Raw genomic sequence first — 13,386 nt, forward strand, 5'->3', positions numbered from 1 at the left:
CCAAATCAATCTCAGGAGATGTTTCAATCATGAAGAACTGTGAAACCTGTGCTTGGGTCCTTTGAGTTCTTATATTTCGGGAATATTGTTGTTCTCCTGAGGCATGCTGTTTGACGTCAGTCAGTCCACCATGCGCCACAGAAAACACACACCTACATACTTTGCAGTTTGCTTTATAAACATCTCCACTGACGCTATCAAGCCAGGGGTTTGCTAGTTCCCACTCACGTCTGTACTTCTGGAGACATTTTTTAGAACGCGCCGGTGGAGTAGTGTCTGCTGTATTCAAACAGCCCGGTGATGCAGTGACTGAGCTGAGCAGAAGTAACTTGAGGATTGGCACAACCGCACAGAACGTTTTAGCAACGTGAAAGCGCGAATTCTCATTGGTCGTGAGCTGCTGAGCGCACGGCCAACATACCAGAGTTGCCAAGTCTGTTTATTTTCCGCAACTTTTGGACCCAATTTTGCTTGTTTTTGGCTTGTTTTTTGGGTCGGTTGGCAAATTTCTCTCACAATACTGGCAACCTTAAAATACGGGACAAAGTGCGTCCCGTATCAGTTCAATATGGAACGCGTCTTTTAGTTTCCAATTACGGGACGATTCCGTATTTTACGAGACGGGTGGCAACCCTAGTTGTGGCTAACTAGCCGGCCCTAGCATGAGGAACAGCATGGGATGTGCAAGATCACAAAACAAGATTTGCTTACAAACTACATTGTCATTAGCATCCCCTTTTAACAAGATATCATTCCAATTTGACGATGGCTATCAATATAATTATCTCTGGACTTGGTGCCTATTGACAAAATCACACATGCACGCACACATGCACGCACACAGCACCAAGGAGGTGGAGACGAGCCCTAATTGGGTTTGCACGGTAGATGAGAAATGTGAATGGAAGTCTCATAATCACACCTGCCAAAGCTCTCTCCCAAATTCAACACGCCTCTGTAATAAATTCTGAGCCTCCCTTTAATTGACCACATTGAATCTCATCAGTCAAATTTTAATGGGTTTTAAGGGAAATTCCCTGACATGGTAAGAGAGCTGCTTGGAGATTGAATACATTTTTTATATTCTGCTAATGAGAATAGTTTTGAAGCGGTGGTGCGTGATGCCAGAGATATGAAAAGTTGAGGCTGGCTGATTGGCTGGCTGGCTGGCTGGTTGGCCGGCGGGCTGGCTGGCTGGCTGGCTGGCACCGTGGACCGTGGATCATTCTTTGACATGCACAGCCCACAAATGAAAAAGAAAATACATTAATACTTGCCAGAGGTCGCTGTGGGCCGCGTGGTAAGAATGCCAGCGCTTTAAAGAATAGGGATACATGGCAGTGTTTGCAGGGCTAAAACTATATTAAATATCATAGCTATGGATATAAAACTATTGCCCATTTGACAGTATCTATCGTTTAATTTGTGAAAAAGAAATAATAGTTTCATCCATACATTCCCGTTTTATACCGTGGTGAATGAGTATAGTTTTAGAGTAATTCTGTCTAATCCCAGGAAACGCCGCTATGCAGCGTTTTGTGCATTTCACTAGAAACCGTGGCGTTCTTCGCCTGTTTCAACAATCAATCTGAAATCAACGCTATATTATCGGTATTATGTTTCATCATCAATGCATGAAAGGGTGGGGCACTGGGGCGTTTTTCTTTTTTTACTTTTGGCCATTCCCCTGGCTCTTTTATACGTTTATCGCATTTATTCTGGTCAAGGATGACCGACAGAAACAGGCTGAAAGGGTTCAGATGGGGGGGAAGACACTCTGGGAAAGGCACGGCTGCAGTCCGGGATTCGAACTCGCTAAACCCCAGATCCGTGACGAGCACGGTTGTCCCCGGCGCCGAAATAGCGCTCGAGGTACGTGGTGAGCTACTGGAGCTCCCCCACTGGGGCGTTTTTCAATGCTTCGATCGTCACCAACATAATACGATACACACACATTACACACATATGTTCGGATCGCGGGGAAGGGATTCTTCGATCAACACAAGATTGATACCATATAGCCCTTACCTTGACTAGGATGAGCTCCAAAAAGAATATTCCAATTATCTGATCGCCATTCCAAGTATTGATGTCGATCGTGTTGCCAACATAATCCACCAAAGAACATGAACCGGGAGTGCTTGATTATCCTCAATCCATGTGTTATAAACGCTACTCCTGCCCGACTAGGAAAACCCGGACCGGACTTTTTAGATCAACACACAGACCAAGCCAGAAGGTTTCAAAGGATGTGCAATACCGACCGCCAGGCAGCAGGCGGCGGTATTGGACGATTGCGATCTCAGACTCATTCCCAATGATAACACAGGCTCCCTCGATTGATTATGAATGGGAATATAGAATAAAAGAAATAACGATAGAAAACCCGACTTTTCTCGGGTTTGGCGCCCAAGCGATGGCGAGTTAACCCCGACTTATCTCGGGTCTGGCGCAATGTGTTAAGGTATGTCCAAGAGAGGTCCTCGGAGATGTGGACTCCCAGGAATTTTAAGCTGAAGACAGGCTCAACCTCCATCCCATTAACGGGGGCATCATGCACGCCGTCTCTAGTCTTCCTGAAGTCCACAATGAGCTCCTTGTTTTTTTGGTGTCGAGGGCAAGGTTGTTGTCGGCAAGAGACATGTTGGTGGTATTTGGGGAGCGCAGTTTGTATGTTGGAGTGATTAAACTCTTAGGTCGCTTTCACACAGGGGCTGTTTGGTCCGGACTTTCGGACCAGAATTCGATAGTCCGGTTTTTCGGGTCTGTGTGAATGCGCGTCGAACTCGGTCCGCGGACCAAGCAGGCGAACTCTAGTCCGCCTGAAAACGTAGGTCTCGGTTCGGCTTCAGCGGACCAAACGCGAACCAAATATAGGAAGTGATTATTATTACCACTGCTTGCAGCACTCACTGCAAAACAAGCACACTGCATCTAATCTCTCTATCTATCTATCTATCTATCTATCTATCTATCTATCTATCTATCTATCTATCTATCTATCTATCTATCTATCTATCTATCTATCTATCTATATAGCTATATATCTAACTGTGCATCTTGGGAAGAAGGAAGAAAAACGCGGCTTATTATTATTACCGAGGCGCACGGCATTAATAATGGATCAATGCCACGTCAATACTATTATTATTATTATATTATTATTATTGGTCTACAAGTTGTTTAGCGAGAGGATGGTGGTAATGTGCTTCAATAGAACAATGGATCAATGCCATGTCAAAACTCGCTCCGCTGATCTGGAGGGCTCGCAGACAGCACACACAGACACACACACGCGCACGCGCACACACGGCTTGCAGCCACACACACATTTCCACTGTCCAATAGACAAGCGCCCTTTTCGACCGCGTGACATTGTTCAGAAGGTCTCGGTGCGCTGACAGATTTCTCTATGTGAACGCAGGCGAACCAAATGAAGAATGCAACAATGTTGCAACTTCACCCCCAGAACCGCACCGAGTCCACCAAAACTATATGTGACTCCGCCCAGCGTGCGCGCCTACAACTCGGCGACCCAGGTTCCTCACGAGAAGAGAAAGAATTTTTTATTTTATTTTTTTTTTTATTTCCGTTTTTTTTTTTATATATATATATACTTACAGTTCGAGGGTTGAAGAACATATTTAGTATAACAGCGAACATATATAATAACTCTAATTGTGTTTAAATTGTGTTTAAAAATGGCTCCTTGAGACATACTCTGATCGTCTCTCACGAAGCTGTGGGGGCAGTTCCCTCGGGCTGTCCCATTTTTGCATGTGAAAGGCTGCTGTTGATGTGAGGTACGCCCCCACACGGTGTGGTGTTTATATTCACAGCACCTGTAGCAGAGAACACTTTTTTGCTGCTTAGATAACATCGACATGGCCGCACAAAAATTATCAGCTGCTCTTAATAGAGGAAGAGATGGAATGAGTATAGACTCCTCGGCGACGATGAGTGACCACATCACGGACTACATGGTCATCACTGAAGGTGAGCCGCCACCAGCTCTTTTATCCGACGATGAGACCGAAGACGCAGATGAAGACGCAGATGAAAAAAGACTGCTACAAGATTTAAAATTAGCACATCACAATAATAACATTCTCAGATTTCAAAGTATGACACATCATTTGAAAGCTTACATTCTGTACTTTCACAATCTGGAAAAATCTGGAAAATGAAAAAATAGACATGTAGGCTATAGCACTGGTCGGGGTCACATATGTGAAAGCGACCTTAAGCATCACCCCCATTTTGCAGAAAACGAAAGCGATTTGCATACTTTCTTTTGCAAAGCTTAGCTTTATACTTTATACTTATAGCACATGCATGGGCTTGGTCTCTTTTGAAAGGTAACATTCTGAAGTTGCTAAATCAATCACTTTGAGTGCTAAGGTTTGAACACACTGAAATAAAATATTTTCTCCTTACACAGCAGTTCCATAGCCTGAAGTCTTATGTAATACAGGTCCAAATTCTATAAAAATCCATTTAAAAAATAAGTGCTTGAGAAATGTTTTGGTAAAGTGTGTACCGGAGAAATACAGCGTGATCACATCGTGACATCCAAGATGGCGTCGACTTGACGATTCAGTCACAACAGCGGTCTTCTTCTTCAACTTTCACCATCTTCCCTCACTCTCACCCAGTGCACTCGTTGGCTACAATGCTGATCAATCATTTTCGCCATCAGCAGTGATTGGTCAATTCAGGACCATTTTGAACCGGAGGTGGTCATTTGAATCTCCTGCAAGAATAAAGGCTGCCTCTGGGTGTGAGTTCTGTTGTTTGCTGATGACAGCATGCAGTTCCTTCATTGCTAGCTTGGCATTCGCATCAGGAGGTATAGGCTGCAGTCACTGGTAGAAATGTCTACACTTGATCACTAGCAAGCATGTCGGCGAGCAAGATGCTAGGTTGTGCAGAGTTAGCCTTATCTTAGCTCGTAGTAATCCGCACCTACCCCTCTTCTATTTATGCTGACGGTGGGCGTGAGGAGCATAGGCAATTAATTCATAGCAATTAATAAAGGCTAGATGACTCACCCGCGCTGCTGGCCAATGGAGACCGACCGATGGTGCATGTACTATTGAAATAACCATAGCTTGCTGAACTTTCAACCAATTTTCAAACGGTTTGGTTTGTTATAAACGTCAGAGAGGTAGTTATCATACTGCATACTTAAATAATATAAGTAGGGCGAGCCGCAAATGACATCATGTCATAAATCAAGCTCTGCAGACAGTCTGACAAAATTATAGTTTTTTTGGTCAAACGTATTCAAGTATAAACATCATAACCATGTCACAACAGCAGTTATAATGTATATTGTCATCAATACGTTAGTTTACCAATAGGTTAAAGTGTTATTAGATTGATTTTAGTTTTAGTTTTTGTGAGGACATCCAGAGCTTTCATTGAGCGTTGGAATTTTTCCAAACAACACTTTCCAAAGGCCTCTATGGGGCTTCAAGCTAATTACTTCTGTATGACTTTTTTTAATATCTCTTATTTTTCTGGATAATATACCACTGAACATTATTGGCATATATTGGAGCGCAGTTAGTTTGTCTCCCCTATTTTGAGCATTTAGCAACAATCATATTTGAAATCTATTTAAAAATGGTGGCAGTCTGGCAGGAATAAGAAAACGACTGTACACAAAGTAGATTTCATTATCTGTTCTTATGCAGGCCTGGTGATACTAAATCCAAATTGAACTCGGGCATTTGAAAGATAAGATTTGGCACAATCCATAAATGTGCGAATTGGCTATAATAAGGTCATTTATAAGCCTGCTATTCTATATTCTATAATAATATTTCAAATTGCATTGGTCCGGATGGGATAATTCAGTACTGTATCTGTTTAATCATCTTCCCTTTATTCATTTCCTTAGATTTTCTGTACACGTGATCTCAAGAAGGTACTGAAAGAGCTCAGTGGCAGTTTTTCATGTCTGGTCATTTTTAGCATGGTGTTATTCACTGTCAAAGATGCAAAGAAAAATCATAATTCATATTCTTTTTTGTTTCATCACAATTTAAGCAAGCCTAGTAATAGACACAATATTTCTGACACTGGGAATACATTCACTGAGGTCCATAGATGTCCCTAGATACCAATAACATGCAAATGGACCTTGTAGAAGTGGAGCAATATTCCATTTACTTAGGTATGTATTTTAGGCGTTTTTTCAGAAAATAGGGCTCCGGGCTTAAGAGGTTAATAACGTAATAAACCAAACCGTTTGTAAATCCATCAAGATTTCAGCGAGTTAAGAGTATTTTTGTTTGTGCAGATCACTCAACTACCATATAACGTACCAGAATAGTTGACTGTCACAAGATGGCCGCTGGAGACTCCGCCTTGCACCATCTATTTATATATATCTATGGCGAGGAGCTCCTCCATCCTCCTGCATTTCCGCTTGCTTCCTGTTTAAGGGGTAATGGCGTCAGAAGTCGCCATCGATGCATCACTCTCTGATGGAGGCTTTCTATCATCCACTCCTCTCCTGGCTAATCGGTCTGGGATGCCTTTCAGCATGGAGAACCCTCCAATGCGCAAATGGAGGCGGAGTGGAAAGGGGCGCGAGGGTGGAGTGGGTGGAATGAGATAGAACTACAGTTAAAGACGGTAGAGGTTGAGTAGTTTTGAGTGATTTATATCTGCCAACAAGAGGGAGATTTTCTGGGGCTTCAAATTTGCAGTGACGACACGTCGTGTATTGAAGTAAACAAAAGGCAGACACGTAATAGGTCTCTTACCTTCCTTACAACTTAAAGGAACACGCCAACATTTTGGTAAATTAGCTTAATAGCCATCTACCCCGGAGTTAGACAAGCAGATACATACCCTTTTATTCTCTGTCCATTAGGGCTGGGCGATATGGCCTAAATATGATATCACGATATTTTCTGACCTTTCGGCGATACACGATACACATCACAATGTTTTTCTTTTTTCCCCCAAACAATTCATTATGAGGCTTACCAAGACAGTATTTGAGTTTGCAAGCTAACAGTAAAGACAAAATAAAATACCCATGCATTTAGCATTTTTATATTATATATTAGATTTAGATTATTGGATTATTAGATTATATATTGCATATATTTAGCAATGAGATATTATATGATTTAGATATGAAATATGATTAATTGAAAATGGGGGACCCTGATGTAAACAAGACGAAAGTCTTTCTCTGGTCTGCATCCCCTTAACAATTGTATGTATTGAGCTATACTGTACCCATTCTGCAATATGTTAATAAAGTTTTAAATCAATCAATAGCATTTTAATGAAACTACTGTATATTTGTATGTCTCTAAATGTTTTGATGAATTGAAAATGGAGGACCCTTATGTAAAAAAGGCGAAAGTCTTTTTCTGGTCTTCATCCTCCAGTCCACTGTTGTTGTATTGAGCTGTACTGTATTGTACCCATTCTGCATTCAATCATTCAGCCGGCAACAGAATAATTTTGATTGACAGTCGAGTCTGCCAATTACGTCACACCGCTTGCACCAATCGGCAAGCGCTATGCGTTTTTTACTTCCGCTTTTGTCCGCCATTGATTTTGACGAGAGCTCAGCTCAACGACAACAACAACAGCTCACCGCGGCCGACGAGTGATTACTAGCGCACCGCAGCATGACAACGAGGCATAATGATTTTACTGCAACAAATGTTATAATAAAAGCCTTTCCATACATCTGTCTGATTGAAAACTTTATTAACAGACCGCAGAATGGGCACGCACAACTCGGCACGGGCTGAGATATGAACAGTAAAATGCTTGCTATCTATGTCGTCATCGGACGTTGCTATGTTTGGGTAAATACGCTGATGTTATTGAACGTGTAACTATATAACGTTAATGCCACAAAACGAATGATTTTGTTAATAATAAGTAGTAACTTTGATGCAGTAGTGTGTGTGTGTGGGGGCGGCGTTGTTCAAAAGTTTGAACGGGTGTGGACCAGATTGACGCGACACAATCCTCTTGGGCAAAACATCACGATATCCACGATACGTTAAAAAAGTGTATCGTTAATGAACTGTACCCGATATTTATATAATATCGTCATATCGCCCAGCCCTACTGTCCATGCAGTAGGAGTAGGAAGACCTGCACCGTTAGTCTAGCTTAGCATCATTCACTGGAAGTAGGTTAGTCCAGCTAGCCCAGTTCCCAACATTCACAAAATACACTCCAAATACAACTCCAAAACGTTCCTGTAAACATGTTGTGACCTGTGTATTTACCACGTGGAGAAATGTAAAAATGTAATTAGAAATGTTCGTTTTCTAAGCAGATACATACTCTGAACAATGTTTTGCTGAACCACTGCTGCCTGGGCGCAGTGATTTCACGCATCACCTGAAAAGCTCTGTTTACCAGGAAACCAGTGAAGTGGTGGAAGATAGTTAGCACATAGTTTCAGCTGATGCGTGAAATCACTGCGCCCAGGCAGCAGGGACACTCTTGCTTTAGAGGGTTAACAGCTCCAGGAACCTTAAGAGCTTCAGTACTCAGAATTAGCTTTTTTTCTGGAAAACGCTACCGCAGTCACACAGCCAGAACCAACCGGCTGAAGAACAGACATCAGACTCGTCAACAGAGCCCACTGATGCCTCCTCTCTGCCCCCCCCCCCCTACACTTGAGAAACACAGTTGCTGCTGATAAAATAATCAAATCAATCAAACTGTATTGCACATTGCATTTTACCCACTGCAAAAAAGTTGGAACTGTACATAGCCTTTTGTTATTTAAATTTGTACAATATCTATCCTGTTATCTGCACTCCACACTTTTAGAACTATATATAGTCATCTTATTTTAATCATATTTGATATTATTCTATTCTTATTCTATGCTAATTTTATTTTATTTATATTATTGGACTCTTTTTTGCTGTAAAGTACGGAATGACGTGACAATAAAAGGAATCTGAATATGAATACCAAGCTTAATGAGCCGTAGCTGGCTAAATGTCTGCTCAATTCCCATGAATAAAACCTTATTCTGAAGGTCTTTAGTCTGTACTTTCACATCATTTGAAAAAACTAAAATGTTAAATTCCTAAATATGCCCCTCAAGTATATGCCTGGTCACATATATGCTTCTTTAAATGTAAACTATGAAATTTAACTCAATCCAGCTTCCATCACAGATTGGAATCTCGGTTCTCTAATTTAGGAGAAAACGTTTTGGGAAGGTTCTATACCCGCAATACCCAATGTGTCCATCCCTCCCTGCCGAGGTATCCTCGAGCAAGGCACTACCACACCCCCCTGTGCTCTTCGACCCCTCTGGTAGAATACTACATGTATGTGCGTCTCAGAGGGAGATGCTTCACCAAGAAATACATTCCACATACATTACACTCAAAATACAGATGATCTAAAAGCTAAAAGAAAATGTATGTACATATATGGTGGAAGAACATTTCAATCATATTCCCCTTTTAACCAAACCCTTTTACTCTGTTACATACGTACAGTAGATGAATTGAGGCACTGTGAGTGTGAGTGCCAGATTGCCCCCTGGGAGGTGTAGTTTTCGAGGCAACATTTCAGGATATGCAGGATATGGTGTTTTGTCCCGTCTCTGAACTCCATCTCCCATGAGTATCTCCCATCTCTTGACATCTCCTCAGCAGCGCACAACAATACAACATGGCTCCCACGCTCCATTTAACCTCTGAGCACCCCCCCCCCCCCCTCCCACACACACACACGCACATACACACTATTGAGGAATAACGATGCCTGCATAGCATTTCCTGTATGAATAAAAGGTCTAACATAAACATCTGATGGCAACATGTCAGAGAGAGGGAGGGAGAGAGAGAGAGAGAGAGAGAGAGAGAGAGAGAGAGCATCGTGGATGAAGTACTTCTGCCTCGTTGTTTTTTACTCTCTCCTTTCCCAGCCTCCTCTGGACATGGGAAACTACACTTAGTATCCTCCTCATGAGTAGAGAACCCCCACTCTTTAAGTTGTTTAGTTTAAGACTGCTCTTTGGTTTATCCATCATCTCTGCTTTGTGTGCAGAGGAAAGCACAGCATGTATCTCGATTATCTGCTTGGGAATTGTAATTAGCAATTGAAATCCATGGAAGTTAGTCAACATCCGGCACGGTAGCGCAGTGGTCCTTGGTTCAAACCCCAGCAGTGGTTAGCACTGTTGCCTCACAGCAAGAAGGTCCTGGGTTCAAACCCCAGCAGTGGTTAGCACTGTTGCCTCAAGCAAGAAGGTCCTGGGTTCAAACCCCAGCAGTGGTTGGGCCTAAAAAAATAGTTTGGTTCCGGTTGCCGACCGACCCTGCCGATTTAAGTGCGACCCAATTTATTTTATGAGTTTAAAAAATATATATATATTTTTTTTTCACTAAAGTTTCATAAAAATCTTAGTCAAACCTTTAGTATTATGGATATTAAACATGCTGGCAGAGTACATGCATCCATGTTGTTGTGAACATTTTAATTAAATAAATAAATTCCCTATCCATAGTTGCCGTGGGAAAAAATTCAATAAATTCCCTACCTACCCATGGCCTTAACTGACAACCAAGAGGAACCAAACACTTTTTTTTTTATCCCTTAGCACTGTTGCCTCACAGCAAGAAGGTCCTGGGTTCAAACCCACACAGGCCCTATACTGCCCTAAAAAGGCCCTATATTGCCCTACAAAAAGGCCTATACTACAGTACACATGTAGAGGGGTACAAATATAGTAGTATACACACATGTAGAGGGGTACAGGTATTTCACTGTATACTTGTATGCCGTGACAAATAAAACACTTGACTTGACTTGACTTGTAGAGGGGTACACAGGTATAGTAATAGTAGTAATACAGCATTGCTGGAATCGATGGATATGTTACCATCAGCAAAGCTGTTGTTTCTGCAAAGGCGCGTTTATGTTCGTTTAAAGAAACCAATGGACACAGACAGTAATACCTTCCCCTTGCGGTATGTTTTATTTATTTTAGCCCTACAAGGTGAATTTTGAATTAGCCAGTAATATTGTATATGAACTGGAAACATTCTGGCCAGGTTTAACAGTGTCAACATTTTTACTGGCCCAACCATAACTTGAACACTGTTTTTATCACGCTCACATATAAACCATTATTCATTTCACAATTAAAAATGATCTTGGTGTCAACTCCCTGAGCGAGCGACAGTGGCTCAGGGGGTGAGTGGAGCGCTCGTCCCCTATCTGAAGGTTCCATATCCGATTCTGGCTCCTCATGGCAGCGTGTCGAAGTGTCCTTGAGCAAGACACTTAACCCCGAAAGTTATTTTTCCCTCAACCCCAAAAGAGTGTCCTTAATCTTACTTAAGTAATTCATAATTTTAACCCAATTGCTGCAATCTGATTACATGGGATCTATTACTTCCCTATTCTATTACCCCCCCCCCCCCCCCCCGCCAGAAAGAAAAACCCTGGGAAAAATGTAATTTGGCATCTCCATCTGAAAAACCACTCATCTCTCCCAACAGTTTGTTTAGTTTGTCTCTCTTGTTTGGTGGACTGGACTCGGGTCGGTCAATCAAATGAACCTCAGAGAGGTCTAAGAACGGGAGGCTTAAAGAAAGATTCTAATGTCATAACATCGTGCCATGAGTACAAGCACTAGTGTGTAGTGTGTGTGTGTGTTTACTCTGATCCTGTTGGGTTTATGTGTGTTGGTTATCATGACCCCCCCCCCCCCTTTCCACCCCTAGATACACACACACAGTCACACACATACACACACATACTGCACACACACACACACACACACACACACACACACACACAGACGGCAACTTTTAAACAAAGCTGAGAGAGTTCTAAAAAGGAAGCGTCCATTTCTGGCGTTTCTCAATAGTCTTTGTATCCGTGTGATTTTTGGGTTCACACGGGATCTGAAGCCCTTCACGTCATAATCACATCTTACTGATAAATCCTGACCAATAAGAAACGTCAACTCACTCTGAACACTTTTGAAATAGTAGGAGGAATTTATAGCGGATTTCACAGATGAATAATTTAAGCTTTATAATATTTCCATACTGAATAATACAGACTTGAATTACAATTAATTGACTTACAATTAAAACCATGCTTGTATGGGCACATACTGTACAGTATTCCAGTGTGATGTGTGAGATGATGCAATTAATCTCTACACTCGGGGCCCTCGGGTTCTTCAGTGGTGGGGCCCTTGTTTTACCCAGCTAGTACTCCGTACACGCGAGAGGGCAGGTTCATACGACAGCTTGTCTAATATTTACATCTTAACAGAAATATCTTTCAGTAGTCCTACTGCTGCATAGTATTTAGGGGCTTGAGAGTAACACTGCTACACTATTACCAAATATTACACTATTGTCAATCTCACTTTCTTTTAATCTATTAAATAATACATATATAATGAATGAATTATTCATTTGCAATGTAGGCAAAAAAAAAAAAAAGTAACTAACACATGGTCATTAATATGCTTCCCCTGCTGGTTAGTTATTATTGTCACCCTGCTGCACACCTCAATCAGTGATGTCAGACTACCTCTTTGGAGGCACTATCAATGTCTGTCTAAGTATATAAAAAAGAGGTACTCTGACATCACATATTGGGGCGGGGCAGAGGTACTCTGACATCACATAAATGGGGGCGGGGCAGATAGTGCAGCAGGGTGAACCTATCAACCACAGGTGATAGGTTCTGGTTGACCGCAACCGACTAATCCATAGTTTACAATAATATTTGTGATGTAAATAGTGCATTTTTTCCTTCATACTGATGTATTCCGAGCTCCGAGAGGATCATCAAAGAGATGCTGCCTTTTCTCAGTCCTTGCCCCACAATGGTGGAACGAACTTCCCACCACAGTTAGGACAGCCGAAACCCGACGATCTTTTGCCGTCGACTAAAGACTCACTTCTTCAACCAATATCTGAAATGAAAAAAATATTATGATAATAACCCTAACTAACCTTACTGTCATGCACTTGTCCTAATAAACTAACCTACACTGTAGCACCAACACTGTGAACATTGTTGCTCAGCTGATAGAGTTGTACCCCTTCCTGCTGACTTGTCGTACAGAACTTGTAAGTGGCTTTGGATAAAAGCGTCAGCTGAATGACTAAATGTAATGTAAATGTCTTCCTCACCTGTAGTTGATGGTTGGTTCTGTCCCCCAGACATGCCTCTGCACGTGCGGCGGAGCAGTGACCCGGCCCTGCTGACGGTCAACGGGCCGTTTGTTGGCACTGCAGATGCCCGGCCCGCCACGGAGGAGGCCCCGACCCGGAAGAACCCGGCCCGCTGGTCCACCACCGCCGGCTTCCTGAAGGCCCGTCACGCCTCCGGGAC

The 13,386-nt window shown here is 42.3% G+C and overlaps 1 protein-coding gene across 1 annotated transcript in view; it reads left to right on the top strand.

Moving 5' to 3' along the window:
* LOC311226746 (partitioning defective 3 homolog) overlaps nucleotides 1-13,386 on the top strand; it is a gene marked incomplete at its 3' end in the record, with an annotated part of 616,272 nt that overhangs the window by 349,176 nt on the left and 253,710 nt on the right. Inside the window, 1 exon segment of the mRNA XM_084312156.1 lies at nucleotides 13,215-13,386. This exon segment is cut by the window's right edge and continues 14 nt beyond it. Coding sequence (XP_084168282.1) covers nucleotides 13,215-13,386 — 172 coding nt within the window.

The sequence above is a fragment of the Notolepis coatsorum genome, assembly GCF_963971535.1.
Source record: "Notolepis coatsorum genome assembly, chromosome: 4".
NCBI lineage: Eukaryota > Metazoa > Chordata > Actinopteri > Aulopiformes > Paralepididae > Notolepis > Notolepis coatsorum.